The 19,067-nt window shown below is 44.7% G+C and overlaps 1 protein-coding gene across 1 annotated transcript in view; it reads right to left on the bottom strand.

Annotated features, from left to right (window-relative positions):
- Positions 1-18,605, bottom strand: part of LOC137383947 (S-adenosylhomocysteine hydrolase-like protein 1) — a 103,669-nt gene extending 85,064 nt beyond the window's left edge. The window contains exon 1 of the mRNA XM_068057378.1: positions 18,256-18,605. Within this exon, the coding sequence (XP_067913479.1) occupies positions 18,256-18,492 (237 nt within the window). The 5' untranslated portion in view covers positions 18,493-18,605. The remainder of the gene's footprint in view (positions 1-18,255) is intronic.
- Positions 18,606-19,067: the final 462 nt, after the last annotated feature.

Raw genomic sequence — 19,067 nt, 5'->3', positions numbered from 1 at the left:
ACAACGGCAAATCCAGCCCTGTCGACCCTGCGAAGTCCTCCTTACTAACATCTGGGGGCTTGTGCCAAAGTTGGGAGAGCTGTCCCACAGACTAGTCAAGCAACAGCCTGACATAGTCATACTCACAGAATCATACCTGACAGATAATGTCCCAGATTCAGCCATCACCATCCCTGGGTATGTCCTCTCCCACCGGCAGGACAGACCCAGCAGAGGTGGCGGCACAGTGGTATACAGTAGGGAGGGAGTTGCCCTGGGAGCCCTCAACATCGACTCTGGACCCCATGAAGTCTCATGGCATCAGGTCAAACATGGACAAGGAAACCTCCTGCTGATTACCACCTACCTCTCTCCCTCAGCTGATGAGTCAGTATTCCTCCATGTTGAACAGCACTTGGAGGAAGCACTGAGGGCACAGAATGTACTCTGGGTAGGGGACTTCAATGTCCATCACCAAGAGTGGCTCGGTAGAACCACTTTTGACCAAGCCCGAAAGGACATAGCTGCTAGACTGGGTATGTGGCAGGTGGCGAGGGAACCAACAAGAGGGAAAAACATACTTGACCTCGTCCTCACCAATCTGCCTGCCGCAGACGCATCTGTCCATGACAGTATTGGGAGGAGTGACCACCGCACAGTCATTGTGGAGACGAAGTCCCGCCTTCACATTGAGGATACCCTCCTTTGTGTTGTGTGGCACTACCACCATGCTAAATGGGACAGATTTTGAACAGATCTAGCAATGCAAAACTGGGCATCCATGAGGCGCTGTGGGCCATCAGCAGCAGAATTGTACTCCACCACAATCTATAACCTCATGACCCGGCATATCCCCCACTCTACCATTACCATCAAGCCAGGAGACCAACCCTGGTTCAATGAAGAGTGCAGGAGAGCATGCCAGGAGCAGCACCAGGTGTACTTCAAAATGAGATGTTAACCTGGTGAAGCTACAATACAGGACTATCTGCGTGCCAAACTGCATAAGCAGCATGCATTAGACAGAGCTAAAATGATCCCATAACCAATGGATCAGATCTAAGCTCTGCAGTCCTGCCACATCCAGTCGTGAATGGTGGTGGACAATTAAACAACTAACAGGAGGAGGTGGCTCCACAAATATCCCCATCCTCAATGATGGGGGAGCCCAGCACATCAGTGCAAAAGATAAGGCTGACGCATCTGCAACAATCTTCAGCCAGAAGTGCCGAGTTGATGATCCATCTCGGCCTCCTCCCGAAGTCCCCAGCATCACAGATGCTGACTTCATGCCAGACTTCAGCCAATTTGATCCACTCCGCGTGATATCAAGAAACGATGAAGGCACTGGATACTGCAAAGGCTATGGGACCTGACAATATTCCGGCAATGGTACTGAAGACCTGTGCTCCAGAACTTGCCACGCCCCTAGCCAAGCTGTTCCAGTACAGCTACAACACTGGCATCTACCCTGCAATGTGGAAAATTGCCCAGGTATGTCCTGTACACAAAAAGCAGGACAAGTCCAACCCGGCCAATTACCACCCCATCAGCCTACTCTCAATCATCAGTAAAGTGATGGAAGGTATCAACAGTGCCATCAAGCAGCACTTGCTTAACAATAACCTGCTCAATGATACCCAGTTTGGGCTCTGCCAGGGCCACTCAGCTCCTGACCTCATTACAGCCTTGGTTCAAACATGGACAAAAGAGCTGAACTCAAGAGGTGAAGTGAGAGTGACTGCCCTTGACATCAAGGCAGCATTTGACCAAGTATAGCATCAAGGAGCCCTAGCAAAACTGAGGTCAATGGGAATCGGGGGGAAAACACTCCACTGGTTGAAGTCATACCTAGCGCAAAGGAAGATGGTTGTGGTTGTTGAAGGTCAATCATCTCAGCTCCAAGACATCACTGCAGGGGTTCCTCAGGGTAATGTCCTAGGCCCAACCATCTTCAGCTGCTTCATCAATGACCTTCCTTCAATCATAAGGTCAGAAGTGGGTATGTTGCTGACGATTGCACAATGTTCAGCACCATTCGTGACTCCTCAGATACTGAAGCAGTCCGTGCAGAAATGGAGCAAGACTTGGACAATATCCAGGCTTGGGCTGATAAGTGGCAAGTAACATTTGCGCCACACAAGTGCCAGGCAATGACCATCTCCAACAAAAAAGAGAATCTAACCATCTCCCCTTGATATTCAATGGCATTACCATTGCTGAATCCCCCACTATCAACATCCTAGGGGCTACCATTGACCAGAAACTAAACTGGAGTAGCCATATAAATACCGTGGCTACAAAAGCAGGTCAGAAGCTAGGAATCCTGCAGCAAGTAACTCACCTCCTGACTCCCCAAAGCCTGTCCACCATCTACAAGGCACAAGTCAGGATTGTGATGGAATACTTTCCACTTGCCTGGATGGGTGCAGCTTCAACAACACTCAAGAAGCTCGACACCATCCAGGACAAAGCAGCCTGCTTGATTGGCACCCCATCTACAAAGATCCACTCCCTCCACCACCGACGCACAGTGGCAGCAGTGTGTACCATCTACCAGATGCACTGCAGCAAGGCACCAAGGCTCCTTGGACAGCACCTTCCAAACCCACGACCTCTACCAACTGGAAGGACAAGGGCAGCAAATGCATGGGTACAACACCACCTGCAAGTTCCCCTCCAAGTCACACACCATCCTGACTTGAAACGATATCGCCGTTCCTTCACTGTCACTGGGACAAAATCCTGAAACTCCCTTCCTAACAGCACTGTGGATGAACCTACCCCACATGGACTGCAGCGGTTCAAGAAGACAGCTCACCACCACCTTCTCAAGGGCAATTAGGGATGGGCAATAAATGCTGGCCTGGCCAGCAACACCCACATCCCATGAATGAATAAAAACTTAAAGAAGCCACAGGATGACTGATGGCAGAATAGAGAAACATCACAAGGATGCAGTAGTGAATCTTCTTCAAAGCCCAAGGCTGAAAAAGCTTGTTGGACAGAATGTGCAGATCTTTACTCTGTACCTCTTCCAGATTTGACCCAAGAGTACTTGATGTGAACATGGGCTCCCAGCATAGGAAATGTCACATTTCACATCATTCAGCTCGATGAGTACAAAATTCACCCGGAGTCAGCTTGCAGGAAACAGGGTAACATTCAAGAATCTGTTTCTTCATCTCCCACGATAAACTGTATTGCTTTCACTGGGTATATTACACAGGCACAGTGTGGCTTTCGTGCAGAGAGATCGACTATTGACATGCTGTTCTCCCTTCGTCAGATACAGGAGAAATGCCGTGAACAACAGATGCCCCTCTACATTGCTTTCATTGATCTCACCAAAGCCTTTGACCTCGTCAGCAGACGTGGTCTCTTCAGACTACTAGAAAAGATCGGATGTCCACCAAAGCTACTAAGTATCATCACCTCATTCCATGACAATATGAAAGGCACAATTCAACATGGTGGCTCCTCATCAGAGCCCTTTCCTATCCTGAGTGGTGTGAAACAGGGCTGTGTTCTCGCACCCACACTTTTTGGGATTTTCTTCTCCCTGCTGCTTTCACATGCGTTCAAATCCTCTGAAGAAGGAATTTTCCTCCACACAAGATCAGGGGGCAGGTTGTTCAACCTTGCCCGTCTAAGAGCGAAGTCCAAAGTACGGAAAGTCCTCATCAGAGAACTCCTCTTTGCTGACGATGCTGCTTTAACATCTCACACTGAAGAATGCCTGCAGAGTCTCATCGACAGGTTTGCGTCTGCCTGCAATGAATTTGGCCTAACCATCAGCCTCAAGAAAACGAACATCATGGGGCAGGATGTCAGAAATGCTCCATCCATCAATATTGGCGACCACGCTCTGGAAGTGGTTCAAGAGTTCACCTACCTAGGCTCAACTATCACCAGTAACCTGTCTCTAGATGCAGAAATCAACAAGCGCATGGGTAAGGCTTCCACTGCTATGTCCAGACTGGCCAAGAGAGTGTGGGAAAATGGCGCACTGACACGGAACACAAAAGTCCGAGTGTATCAGGCCTGTGTCCTCAGTACCTTGCTCTACGGCAGCGAGGCCTGGACAACGTATGCCAGCCAAGAGCGACGTCTCAATTCATTCCATCTTCGCTGCCTTCGGAGAATACTTGGCATCAGGTGGCAGGACTATATCTCCAACACAGAAGTCCTTGAAGCGGCCAACACCCCCAGCTTATACACACTACTGAGTCAGCGGCGCTTGAGATGGCTTGGCCATGTGAGCCGCATGGAAGATGGCAGGATCCCCAAAGACACATTGTACAGCGAGCTCGCCACTGGTATCAGACCCACCGGCCGTCCATGTCTCCGTTATAAAGACGTCTGCAAACGTGACATGAAATCGTGTGACATTGATCACAAGTCGTGGGAGTCAGTTGCCAGCATTCGCCAGAGCTGGCGGGCAGCCATAAAGACAGGGCTAAATTGTGGCGAGTCGAAGAGACTTAGTAGTTGGCAGGAAAAAAGACAGAGGCGCAAGGGGAGAGCCAACTGTGCAACAGCCCCAACAAACAAATTTCTCTGCAGCACCTGTGGAAGAGCCTGTCACTCCAGAATTGGCCTTTATAGCCACTCCAGGCGCTGCTTCACAAACCACTGACCACCTCCAGGCGCGTATCCATTGTCTCTCGAGATAAGGAGGCCCAAAAGAAAAGAAGTCCTTAAGTGCTTAAGTGTTAGTGCATAAATTCAGTAACTGAACAATAGGCAGATCTCAATGCAGCCATATTAAAGGTGAACAGGGAGTCGACATTAATTGTGTAATTTGCACCACAGGCTCCATGAGTTCTATGTAGCTTTCACTGCAATTGTAAGGACTTTGTGCCAAATTTAATAACATGCAAGCTTCAGTGAATATTTCCGCTATGATTAGATCACTGTGACATAAAGCACTTGACTGTATTAAAAAAATCCACACATCCAAGTTTGGTCCCCAACTCCTTTGAATTTTTTTCTCATTCAAAACTAACCACAGGAAGAATTATTCTGGCCACTACATGAAGCAATATCAAACTCGTCTGTGCAGTGTTCTCATCGAGATCGTAAAAAAAAAAATGTCTTTAATATATTTATGAAATACTGACCAGAGATAATTCGCATTGATGCACTTACAATATTCCAACCAAAACAATTTTCCGCCTCCACACCTACTTATCAGTGATGCTGTCATTTCAGCGAGTTGAATATGAAAAGATGTTTTACACTGGTCTAATTATAACAAGGATGTCTGCATTGCAGCATTCTGTGCAAATACACTGCTCTACACATTGTGCCACGCTCGTTATATTGAAGTGACTGACAATCTTTCAATGCCCAATTTAAAAAGATGAGCTGTATATTGTCAAGTCTTCCTCATTAAGTATTTACTTTCTGCCGTTTTCATCATGTCAGGGAGCAGTGGAATTAACACTTGGCCAGGTGCAACAGGACTTTTGGACGCAAATAAAATGATCCAAAAGGATGCCTGAAAATTAAAACCAAACTGGTGCATCAGAGTACAACTCTGGAATCTAAAGATGCGGTTACACTGCAACTATAGTGGCTTCACTTTGTACCAGTACTGCAGTAATAGTGTAAACATTGCTTGAATTCAGAGTTGGAGCCTGATCTGACACCAGAATGAACCGAAGTAGGAGGACCTTCACTGCTTCATTCAATCTACTTTAAAATCAGCTTGAACTTTCAACCCCATTTACACAAGGTTAGCACTGGTGCAAAATGCTTTTGACTTTGTATCAATACTAATCCTGTAGCTATGACGCAATAGTACAAATCTAATAAGGATCTTAATTAGAAATTCCACCCTCCCAAAAATATTTCAAATTCCTCAGCTTTTTAACATCAAGACCAAGCCCATAATTGCACAGAACCAGAAATGACAGAGGGGCAATGTTCAGAAATCCATTCATTACATTTAGAAACTAAGTTGCTCCTATCTGGAAACCAGCATTAGAAAAAAAGAATTCCTTCAAAATCGAATAGATTTGGAAGACTTTCTCACATTGTAACTCAATAATAAAAGGTCTTTTTATGCCTTTTAACATTGCAAGAAATACCCTCAGTAGAAGTATTTCTGCCTCTAAAATGTCACAGAAACTGGTGTCTGCTTTTAAATTTAGTCTCTTTCTCACAATTTTAATATTGCTGCTCCATTCAGGCCCCTCTATAGCACATCATGGGTTATGTAGCTGCCTGCTTTTGAGCTACATCTGGAATAATAGATATCTTACATCTGCAGGCACTGTCAACTTTTTACCCACCAATTATAAATTTCTATGTCTACATATATGATGGAGATTGCTTATGAAATTACACTAACAGGTTGCTCCAGTGTGTCATCAAGTGACCCTATTTAAAGGGGCACAACTAATAGAAAATTAAATCCAAAAAAAATTAAACTCTTATCTGTGTCTACTACACACTTCAGTCTCTGCTGTGCCACTGGTTGTGGCAGGGCTCAAGTGCACCATTGGCCACTGCAAACTTCACTTCCAGGGCCACTCGAATGCAGATAAAGCCGCGAAGGCAGGCAGGCAGACAGCTAGAATGACCATCTTCATGGGCCGTGTCCAACCTATGAATGGCCACCTTAACCAGGTCCAGGAGCTGGCCCACGAGGCTGTCCTCCAACTTTCCTGCCTGTCACTCCCCAGCACCTCACTTCCCAGCAATCTACCTATACCATTTGGACTGCAATGGTTCAAGAAGGCAGCTCACCACTGCCTTCTCAAGGGAAATTGGGGCCTTGCCAGGAGATCCTCACATCCCATGAATGAATAAAATAAAAAAATTAGGTGAAATGTACCAAATCAGTAGGCTCAAACAGTAGAGGATGTAGTGCCGGTCAACCATACCGACAGTCTATAAAAGGTTTAACTTTTACAATGCAATAAAGGCTGCAATTAATCTCCTGAGGCTCTGCTTAATTGCCCTTGAGAGTCAGAGATCCTAGTGCATTAGCCTCAGTGGATGTTATCTTGTGATTTTTTTTTCACCTCTCCTTGATAATTCCAACCGTCAGCACATCCCTTATCACTGTATTCCGCTCACATGATCACGGGTGCTGAGATTTATCATTCAACATCTCTATACTGCCTTATTAATTCACAACACTGAATTCTAAACTCACTTAAAACAAAGGCAGATGTTTGCACTGGTAAGAAGCAGACCTTGATCTATTTACACTCAGCACTTCCATATCAAAGTCTAAGTAGTCATTAGGGTGAAACAACATCGTATCTGAACCTCATAAAAAGCACCTTTTACTCTACTACTGTGAGGTTCGCATTTCTGAAAGAGGCCCTTAAGGCTTCTTTAAAGCAGTGACAAATTAATGCTGTGACCATATGGTCAAAAGAAAATGTATTGGGGTTCCCCAAATTTATACAAAAGCAAAATACCGTGGCTGCTGGAAATCTGAAACTTAAACAGAAAATGTTGGAAACACTCAGCAGGTGAGGCAGTATCTCTATATTTGTGGAGATGGAAATAGAGCTGACCTTTCAACAGAACTGGAAAAAGTTAGAGTAACTTAGTTTTATTTAGTTTAGAGATACAGCACTGAAACAGGCCCTTCGGCCCACCGAGTCTGTGCCGACCATCAGCCACACAATTATACTAATCCTACACTAATCCCATATTCCTACCACATCCCCACCTGTCCCTATATTTCCCTACCACCTACCTATACTAGGGGCAATTTATAATGGCCAATTTACCTACCAACCTGCAAGTCTTTTGGCTTGTGGGAGGAAACCGGAGCACCCGGAGAAAACCCACACAGACACAGGGAGAACTTGCAAGCTCCACACAGGCAGTACCCAGAACTGAACCCGGGTCGCTGGAGCTGTGAGGCTGCGGTGCTAATCACTGCGCCACTGTGCCGCCCAACTTAAGCAAATACCGAGGTAGAGAAAGTGGGAAAGGAAGACAAAAGGAAAGGGTGAAAGGGAGGAGAGATTAAATGACAAAAGGGGTGTTGGTGCAAGGCAAAACCGATAGCAGTGGGGCAATAAAAGAAACAAATGATAGGTCCAGGGCAGCCAAAAATGACAAAAGCAGAATCATTATCAGCAACTGCGAACCAAAAAAATGTAAGCAATGGTTACGATTGGAAATTGTTGAATTCAATGTTCAGTTTGAAAGGCTGTAAAGCGCCTAATCGAAAGATGAGCTGCTACTCCTCAATATTCAATTTAGCCTCATTAGAACACTGCAGGAGACCAAGGACAGAGAGGTCATAGTGGGAGTACGAAGGAGAATTAAAATGACAAGCGGCCGAAGTTCAGGGTTGTGTTTAAGTACCATTCCCTCCACGACATCCTGGTCTACTCTTCAATCACCTCTAACTGCCCCTCCCCATCCTAAGGCAACTTCTCGTGCAAGTACAGGAGATACATCACAGAGCCTTTTACCTCCTCCCTCCCCACATATGTAGGAATGCTGAAAGGGGAGAGGAAGGTGTGTTTGGTGGTGCCATCATGCTGGAAATGACAGAATCCCAAACACTCCTTCCAGGTGAAACGGCGATTTACTTGTACTTTCAATTTAGTAAACTGTATTCACGGGTCACAGGATGGTCTCCAGCACACTGGGGAGACCCAACACAGGTTGGATCTGATCACTCCTGCCATCCACCCTGTCACAGACCTTCTCTTTTGTGATTTCCTCCCCTCCCCCCTTTCCCTGCCTCTGTACTTGCTTAAAACCTGTTACATCTCTATCTTCTTCCAGTTCTAATGAAAGGTCATCGAGCTGAAACATTAACTGTTTCTCTCTCCATGGATGCTGCCTGACCCACTGAGTAGTTCCAGCATTTTCTGTTTTTATTTAACAGATTTATCTAACTTGAGAGCCAATGACGCCAGCAGATAGAGGAAATATACATCTTATGGGGAAACAGTAGCAAAGTGGTAACGTCACTGAACTAGCAATCCAGAGGCCCAAACTAATTCCCTGGGGACACAGCTTCAAATCCCACCATGGCAGCTGGTGGAATTTAAATTCAAGTCATTAATAAATTCAATTAATTAATAAAAATATGGAATTGAAAGCTAGTCTCAGTAATGGTGCCATGAAACTATCGATTGTCGCAAAATCCCATCTGGTTCCCTAATGTCCTTTAGGGAAGGAAATCTGCCATCCTTACCTGGTCGGGTCTACATGTGACTCCAGACCCACAGCAATGTGGTTGACTAAGTGCCCTCTGAAATGGCCAAGCAAGTCAGTCAGTTGTCGAGGGCAATTCGGGATGGGCAACAAATGCTGGCCTTGCCAGCGACACCCACATTCCACAGAAGTATTTTTAAAAATCTAATGTGGACAATATTTCACCCAAATGCCAGAGGTGAAAGGACACTGTTTGAACCTCTAGTACAGCGAGGATTCTACAGCATGCTGCTATTTTAACACACTGCACAAAATCACGAGAAAACGTGTTAGCTGAGAGTCAATGCAAGCTGTAATCTAATTGAGGCATTCAGAACTCAAAGTCACAGACCAAACTTTAAGCCCTTTATAGAGTTACTTATACACAAAGATAAGATTAGACATTTCTAACTACTTCCTTCTATTCGCAATGCAATAGTATGTGTTTTTGGCTTGAAATGCTCACTTGTTTTTGATCATTCTTTGCACCAATGGTAGCTATCACAGTGAATGTTAATTCACAATTTTACCATAGCCTTGGCACACAATGACATTCATTCAAGATGATTAACATTTTTTACATTACACTAAAAATTTAATCAAGAAAATATCTCCAGTGAATTTCCAGGGAATTCCATGAACAGTACAGCATGAGCCACCATGTACATCGCACAAACCTTTCAACATAGTTCTCTAAGTCAACAACTGATGCTGATTTTGGTTCGGCCATCAACAATTGTGCAGTTTACTGTGCAGTGTTAGATCAGAGGTGTAGATCAAACTGCCATACTACTATAATAGAAAAACCCCAATGCACTCTTCAGCAACACTAACCGACCAAGGAAACTGAGATGAAACAGAAGTGTGGATTACCCCTATTACCATCATCACAAAAGGGATGTAGTCATGGCTTTCACCAGCAAGAATATATAACTCCAAACTGCCACATCCAAACTCACACCAACCCCATGCACTCATCACCCCTGTGCTCGACGACCTACACTGGCTCATAGTCTGGCAATGCCTCAATTTTAAATTTCTCTTCCTCGTTTCCAAATCTCTACATGGCCTCACCCTTCCCCTCTGTCACCTCCTGCAGCCCTACAACCCTCAGTTATCTGTGCTCCTCCAATTTTTTGCACATCCCTAATTTTAATTGTTCCACCATTGGCAGCCATGCTTTCAGTTGTCCAAAAATAACTTGTCCGGGTGCTCCGGTTTCCTTCCACAGCCAAAGACTTGCAGGTTGATTGGTAAATTGGCTGTTATAAATTGCCCCTAGTATATGTAGGTGGTAGGGGAATTGAGGGAAGGTGGGGATGTGGTAGGAATATGGGATTAATGTAGGATTAGTATAAATGGGTGGTTGATGGTTGATGGTCGGCACAGACTCGGTGGGCCGAAGGGCCTGTTTCAGTGCTGTATCTCTAAATAAAAAAAAATAAAAAATAAAATACGGTGCCTTTAAGGTAGTAAAGCATCCTGAGGTACCTCACAGGAATGTTAACAAACAAAATCTGACACCGAGTCACATAAGGAGATATTAGGGTAAATGACCAAATGCTCAGACAAAGAGGTAGATTTTAAGGAGTGTCGTAAAGGAACAAAGAGAAGAAAAGAGGCAGATAAGTTTAAGAAGGGAATTCCAGAACTTAGGACTTTGGCAGATGAAGGCACACTCGCCAATGGTGGAATGATTACAAGTGGATAGATGAGAATGGAACCAGATAAAAGCAGTCCCACCCAGCTGGACGACAGTGAAGAGGCATTGCAGGAGAACGGTGTGGGGTGGCACAGTGGTTAGCACCGCAGCCTCACAGCTCCAGGGACCCGGGTTCAATTCTGGGTACTGCCTGTGTGGAGTTTGCAAGTTCTCCCTGTGACCGCGTGGGCTTTCGCCGGGTGCTCCGGTTTCCTCCCACCGCCAAAGACTTGCAGGTGATAGATAAATTGGTCATTGTAAATTACCCCTAGTGTAGATAGGTGGTAGGGAATATGGGATTACTGTAGGGTTAGTATAAATGGGTGGTTCTTGGTTGGCACAGACGCGGTGGGCCGAAGGGCTTGTTTCAGTGCTGTATCTCTAAATAAATAAAACATGTCAAGGGTTGCAGACAGGTCAAAAAGGACGAGGAGAGATAGTTTATTTTTATTACAGTCATAAAGATGTCATTTGCAACTTTGAGAAGAGCTACTTCAGTACTGTAACGGGGCAAAAACCAGATTGGAGGGATTGAAACATGGAGTTCGGGGAAAGATAGGCATGGATTTGTGAAGCACCAGAACATTCAAGGACTTGAGAGGAAAGGGAGGTTTGAGATGGGGTGATAGAAGGTTCAAAAGGTTTTTTTTTGAGAAGATGGGCGATGACAGCAGATTTTAAGGACAGGGAAACAGTACCTAAAGTGAGGGAACCATAAACAATATCAGATAACATGGAAGCCAAGAAGGGAAGGTGGATGGTCAGCAGTTTAGTGGGAATAAAGTCAAGAGAGCAGGAAGTGGGGCTCATGAACAAGAGGAGGTCACAGAGGGCCTGAGGGGAGATAGGAGAAAAAGCTGGGAGTTCAGGGCTGGGGCAGGGGGAACCTTCGAAAAAGCATGGCCTGATATGCTAGTGGAAGAGAGGGATGTGGCAGAGGCAGCTGATCGGATGGTCTCAATCTTAGTGACAAAGAAGTTCATGAGCTCCTCACACTTCTTGTTGGACATGAGGTTGGAGGAGTCAGAGGAGAGGGGGTCGTGAAGATGCAGCAGAGAAAAGGATACGGGGGTTTCCTTTGCATTCTCGTACAATCCTGGAATAGTAAATAGGATCGCTGTAGGGCTCAGTAGAAATTTAGGAGGGCAGAGGACGAGAAAGGAAAAATGAAATGAAAGGAGGCATGACCACAGGAAAGGGTAGTCCAGGAAGTGCAAGGAGAAAATAAGTTTAAAAAAAGGGTAGAAAGAAACAGAACTAATGGGCTTGGATCTGGAGCAGCAGCCAAAACATGCACTTGAATAGATACAGCAAAATTTTAAGTTACAGAGACCTGGTTACGTAGCAATTAGCAGGATTCATATATCCTGGTAGTAAACAGGAAATCGATAGGAGACCATAGGAGGGAGTTTAGAGTTGAAGTCAGAGGTCCCATGGTGTCGACATAGGTAGGCAAACTGTTATCCAAGTTCAGAGATAATGTGGCAGGCAAATAAAGTCCAGATGCTATAGGTTCAAGTATTGGAGGTCACACAGTTGGAGGAGTGTGCGAGGGAATGAAAATTCAAGGAGCTGTGCAGAATCTACTGCTGGCAGAAAAAAAATCTGTGACGAAGTTGCAGCTCGCCATAACATCCTGAAGCGGCAGAGAAATATACTATAGCCCAGGAAAGTGAATCTGTGGCCAGGGACCAGAATCTAACGGAAGCTGATAAACCTTTAGATCCAGTAAGCCCATCACAGGCTCAGCAGGGAACTGCAGTGGTGGCTGAGGGGTGGGTGGGATGGAAAGGGATTGTAAACTGAGCATTACTTCAAAATTTAAGTAAGAGAGCAGCAGATCAGAGACACAGCAGCTGAGTTTTTAACAGGGTAGCCCACTGCATAAGCATAGACTCAATGTTCACAGAAGTCCAGGAATTTGGAAGACAAATTTGAGATAAGATCGCGTGTTCACTAAGGAAAGCAAGGAGTCACATGAAGGGGTATGGACAGCGGTGGTTGAAACTAGCAGTTAGGGATAAAATGAACATACGATCAGAGCCAAGAGAATTTAAACAGTGGAAGAGAGGAGATTGGAGAAGCAAGGGTAAAGGACAGCAACGGATGACCAAGGATGGAGGTGCACAGCAAGGAGTTCCCTGTGGTGTTGACCACCTAGGAGCCATAATTGAATCAACAGCCCTGAATCAACAGCTGCTGTTCTTGCCTAGGCCCTAAGCTCTGGAATTCCCTCCATAAACCTCTCCACTCAACCTCTAACCAGTCATATACACCCCAACCTCAACTTCATCTTGGTACTGTAGACAGAAATCCAAGGAATAGGAAAAGTAACAAATCTAAAGTTCCCCTTTAAGGTTTATTTATTCTCAGGAGTTTCTTAATCCTTCCAGACAAAGAAAATCCACAGGGATCAGACACTGGATAGCTCAATAGCTCTACTTTAGTGTCTCTTGTATAGTCAGCCTTCTCATGGAAAAAAAAATGCATTATGACTTGGTACGACCACAACAAAAATACTAATGGTTCATTCAATTAATATGCAATGACACTCAAACTTCAGATGCAAAACTGTTATCAACCCCAATTTGATGTCCCAGCAATCAGTCCCATGCACAATCCTACCAGGCTTGTTCTCCCTTCTGGTTTTAAACAGACACCCAAGACTTTAAATCTCAAGCTTTATGGCAGGTCAATGATGGATTATAAACATCAACGATGATTATGAACTAGTAATACAGAAGTGCAAAACCACTCTAAGAGATTAAAATACTTCACTTTAAAGATTTAAAAAAACTTCCTTCAGTGCACACAAAGTGCCGCTGGCAAATATGACATCTTTCTTGGCATGACACTCATTCTACAGGAGATTGACATTTAATCTTTTGTCAAAAAGGTTATTGTCTGTACGCAGCCAAGACAATGGGGGTTACTGTCTCTTCCATTCCCCCCAGGCCCCAGCCCCAACAGACCATATTTAATATGATGTCTAATCTGTCCATCATTTTGGATGTCTCAGATGTTAGTTGACTTACCACATTTCTCACTGTTGGTAGCTCACTGAATGTATGAGCGTGTCTCAATGCAACACAAACTGTGAAACTCAAATTCAAATCTCAGCTTCAGACAATTGAATTTCTCTCTGCAGATAATCAGGGGGAAAATAAAAATACTTCCAAATAAATAGAATAATATGGCAATATGTTTAAACTGGAAAAGAAAATCCTAAAAAAAATAGACCTTCAGTTCTGAACACCATCCCTGATTCAGATTTTCAAAAGATGTCAGTGGGACCACATATGGAATATTCGGGTAAATTCTGTGATCTCAGTGGGGAGCTACTCTTGAAGGAAGTGCAGGTTAGAGAACCAAATCTTTATGTTGTATCGCCAATCTTCATTCCCAGTGAGTACAGCTCCCTGCTGGGAATGCAGTATCAGTGAACTTACCCACTTGTAACTATTTTCCATCACCGCTTAAAGTCTGGTTCTAGAGGCTTACAGTGGATATTGAATCGACAACCTTCTGACTGAGGCAACAGTGCTAGCAACTAAACCAAACTGACATAGCAAGAATATGCTAACCTCATCTGCTACACCGAAATGTCTGGCTGACTTAATTGCACACCCACAATTCAGAAGGTTACAGGTTCAAGCTCTACACCAAGACACGCACACGAGCTAAACTGTCACTTCAGTGCTGCATTGTTGGGGATGCCATCTGTCGGATGAGGAGTTAAGCTCAGAGCCCATCTGACTGCGCAGAAGGGCGTGAAAGATCCCATAACTTTTTCGAAATAGAAAGTGTGTTCTCCTGGCTACAGTCATCCCTCAACCAGCACCAACAGAAAAAAAATTAACCGCACAATTATTTGTGGGGTTTTCCTGTACACACATTGGTTGTCATCTATGCCAAGTATGGGGACATAGTGGTTATGTTACTGAACTAGTAATCCAGAGGCCTGGACTAACTGGAGACAGAAGTTCAAATCCCACCACAGTAGCTGGGGAATTTAAATTTAGTTAAATAGATAAAATATGGAATAAGTGCTAGTATCTGTAATAGTGACCATTAAACTACTGGATAGTTAAAAAACCCATATGGTTCAGCAATGTCCTTTATGCAAGGAAATCTGCCATCCTTACTCAATCTGGTCTACAAAAGAACGCAAGAAATAGGAACAGGAGTAGGCCATATGGCCGTTCGAACCTGCTCCACCATTCAATAGGATCATCGTTGATCTGATCTTGTTCTCAACTCCATTTACCTGCCTATTCCCAATTACCCTTGACTTCTCTCTCGTTCAAGAATCTGTCTACCTCGGCCTTGAATACATTCAATGGCTCAACCTCCACAGCTCTCTGGGGAGAGAGAAGAAATTCCTCCTCATTTCGGTCTTAAATGGTCGACCCCTTATTCTGAAACTGTGCCTCCTAGTTCCAGATTCTCCAAGAGGGGAAACATCTCTCAGCATCTACCCTGTCAAACTCCCTCAGAATCTTATGTTTCAATACAATCACCTCTCATTCTTCTAAACTCCAATGAGTACAGGCCCAACTTGCCAACCTTTCCCCATAAGACAACCCCTTCATACCAGGAATCAACCTAGTGAGCCTTCACTGAACTGCTTCCAATGCAAGTATATCCCTCCTTAAATAACTGTATTACCAATTTTAACTATATGTAGAGCCCTACCAAATTCACAGCCGTGAAAACTGCATCACGGACTGTGAAATCTTGGCTCCTCCATGAAATTGGCCATTTTATAAACTTTGTACATTTTATTCACTGACACAAGGCTCGACTCACTGATTGTTGGGCATGTTGCAAACATCGTGCGTTTTAGCGACTGACACAAGGTAGATGAGGGAAGGCTTCCGGTGCAGTTTTGAAAAAAACAGTCTCAAGTATTAGCAGACAAGTGAGAATTCCAGCATGAGCAACTCAAACGGCTACAACTATTACTGCAGCACATCGAGTGAAGGAATTTGGAAGCCAAATTCTGCATGCTGATGGTGAAATACTGTTTCATTGGATCACACACGGTAGGCAACAGTTCAGCACCACTGAGAATCTGAAGGCCATCGCAGCAGAAAGAGAGCATCCAACACCGCACTGCTGGAAAATGAACACACAAAAAAAGCAAGCAACGATTTCATCTTTTTAAAAAAAGGTTGACAGAAAGCTCAGAAAATCGTTAGATGGTTACAATGGAACTTGCAGATGCTTTTGCAAGCACCAACATACCAGTGGAAAAACTTGATCGCCCAAAGCTGCAGATATTCATTCAACAAAATGTGCAAAACAGTGGTTGCTTGCCGACTGCAAATTAACTATGACGTACCGAAGGCTTTTGCTACACATTGTGAGGTGAAGTCTCAGATTAATGCATGTGAGCCTTTTGCAATTATTTGTGATGAGTCCACCGATGAGCAAGACATGTGCTGCATGTTTTGTTTGATTTTATGTCTGGTAATGCCGAAGATGTACAGTCAGGAAAGCTCACAACAGTGCTCGCAAACTGCATCCACTCAGAAGCTGATAATTACACCACAGTTTCCCAAACGATAATAAAAACCATTTCAAAATGCAGTGCAGATTTCAACAAAATGTCTGCTTTCATTAGTAACAATGCAACATACATGACAAAACCTTTCAAATCTGTGCTATAAGATGTAATGTCTAATGCTGTCTATATTACATGTAATGCACAAATAATTTCTTGTCAGCGAGCTGTAGAAATGCGAGTTTGGTAAAGTTGACAAACTGGTCAGCTACACTAAAAAGATCTTCAGCGTCCTGGCCGCAAGCTTCGATTCAGGCAACATATTGAAAGTGCAGCTGAAATGGCTGAAATTGTGGAATAAAACATTGCCCTTCCTTAAGGGTCAGTAATTACACATTAGAATTCTTGGTACCAGGTAGTACAGTATCGTGAACCTCACCTGAAATACTACTCAGACTTTGTCCCAGAAGAGCTCACACTGACACCGAAAACACAGGTTTTAATAGCATTGTAAGCCTTCTAAACAATGCTCAGCCTATTTAGTAGATTCAATTTTTTTGCCAAGAATGCTACATGACTGATGGATTTAACCACTTGGTATGATTCTTTTTTTTAAATATTCATTTGTGGGATGCAGGCATTGCTGACCAGGCCAGTATTCATTGCCCATCCCTAATTGCCCTTGAGAAGGTGGTGGTGAGCTGTCTTCTTGAACCACTGTAGTCCTTGGGGTGTAGCTACACCAACAGTGTTAGGAAGGGAGTTCCAGGATTTTTTAACCCAGCGACAGTGAAAGAACAACGATATAGTTCCAAGTCGGGACAGTGCATGGCTCAGAAGATAGCTGATCCCTGACAACATGGCGTGTTCCCTGAAGTCTAAATATTCACCATTGATGACATGCCAATTTTCAATATTGCATGGAAACAGGGTGACAAACATCTGAGATCCAGATCATGGTTACTCTTACTTGAATTCACATTATACCAGAAATGTTACTTGCCTACAAAAGGTTAATAGCTATATACTTCTTTGGAATCAACAGATTGGATAATTCATTGATAATGTTAACAATGCTGGTCACTAAATTTCTTTGCAACAGTATAAGATAAAATATAAAACAAAAATGAATCTGTGCGTGCTCAGTAGGTGTTCTAGTCAAATGTGCTTTGGTTAACTGAAACAATTGGAACCTCAATCTAAAATAGCTTCATTACTCCCAGGTAGTAGGGCATTTTTAAAAAAACACTTCTAGTTTGTGCTTGCTAAAAGAGGCAAAAATAACTTGCCCTTTAATGCTTTTACCACATCAACTCATATTTGTGCACAGACACTGGCAATAATTTCGCCAGTGGTGCATGGAAATTGCACCAATATGAACGTTCACAGATAAAAAATGGCAGATTAGCCAAAGGTACTGAAGGTCCAGTGGTATTCATGGTGGCACCCTATCTAGCAAGACCCAATGCCTTTCAGAGAGAGAAGAGAAAACTGAAAATAAAACTGAAAAACGCAGATCCAATCTACCATGGAGAATGGAACCTTCAAAAATTCAAACTTTAGGCAGGGGTGGGGGAAAGAAGCTTGTACTGTACCAACTAACTCACCATTGGTTCTCAATGATTCTCTTGAAGGGGGGGGGGGGGGGGGAAGAGAAGGTTATCACCGCCCACAAACGTGAGGGGGAATAAAAAGAGTAAGGGACGCAGTGAGAGTTACTACGCATGCGCTGGATCACACGGCACCCTGGGAATTGTAGTTCCCCTGCTGAGTCCGACAAGCCGCCAACTCTCCATAGAAACTACAACTCCCACAGTGCAGCCGCCTCCTCCCCCGGTCCACAGGACTGAGGGGTTTTTCCCCCCCTGCCCCACCAACACACCTTTTTGACAGGTTTATGCGAAGCGACAGCACCGCCGTCGTTGTTGAAGACGACCAGAGATGGTTCTTTCGGCGCCGTCATGTTGAGCGGGTACTTCTCGGTGTCAGCCTTGATTTTCTCGCTGCTCTGCGCTCTCTCAGCGTTGGCGCTCTCCTTCACCTCCTTGGCCTTCAGCGCCTCCTTCATGTCCTTGGTTTCCACCGGCTCGGGGACTCCTTTCTTCAGCAGCTCTGCCATAGTCTCCTTCGGTCGCCGACCTTCCGCTATCGACCACCGTTTCAGTCGAATACGGATTGCGCAGCAGCGACGGAAAAGTCTGGAGTGTTGACGTTGGAGGACCGCCCCCCACCCCGTGCGTGCCCTAACTCTGCGTCAGACAGCCTTGCCAGCACTCTGCGTATGACGTCAACGCGTAAACTCCGCCCCTTGGAAAAGTTCACCCTTCTTTCTGGCAAAACAAAACTTGCATTTATATAGCTCCTTTCACGACCACAGGGTGTCCCAAAGCCCCTTACAGCGACGAAGTACTTTTGAAGTGTGGCTATTGTAGTCTTCTTCTCCTTAGGCAGCTCCTCAGGAACGAGGATGACTTTCTTCCACTGCAGAGTTGTGGGTCCTTAGGTGACGGAATAGACCAATTCTGGATCCGCACACTCTGCCACAGGTGGGGCAGGTGGTGTTTGCTGAGGCGAGTGAATGGGATGTTCGAGTTTCCGAACGCTCCTTCTGCTGTTTGCACTTGGTCGTTGCCTGGGCACGTCGTCGTCGTTCGAACTGGCTGGCACCTTTGCGGATGCCTCTTCTCCATTTCG

This window comes from Heterodontus francisci, chromosome 25 (genome assembly GCF_036365525.1).
Source record: "Heterodontus francisci isolate sHetFra1 chromosome 25, sHetFra1.hap1, whole genome shotgun sequence".
In the NCBI taxonomy this organism is placed as follows: Eukaryota; Metazoa; Chordata; class Chondrichthyes; order Heterodontiformes; family Heterodontidae; genus Heterodontus; species Heterodontus francisci.
The sequence above is the reverse complement of the archived record's forward strand: the minus strand, read 5'-3'. Positions and strand labels throughout refer to the sequence as shown.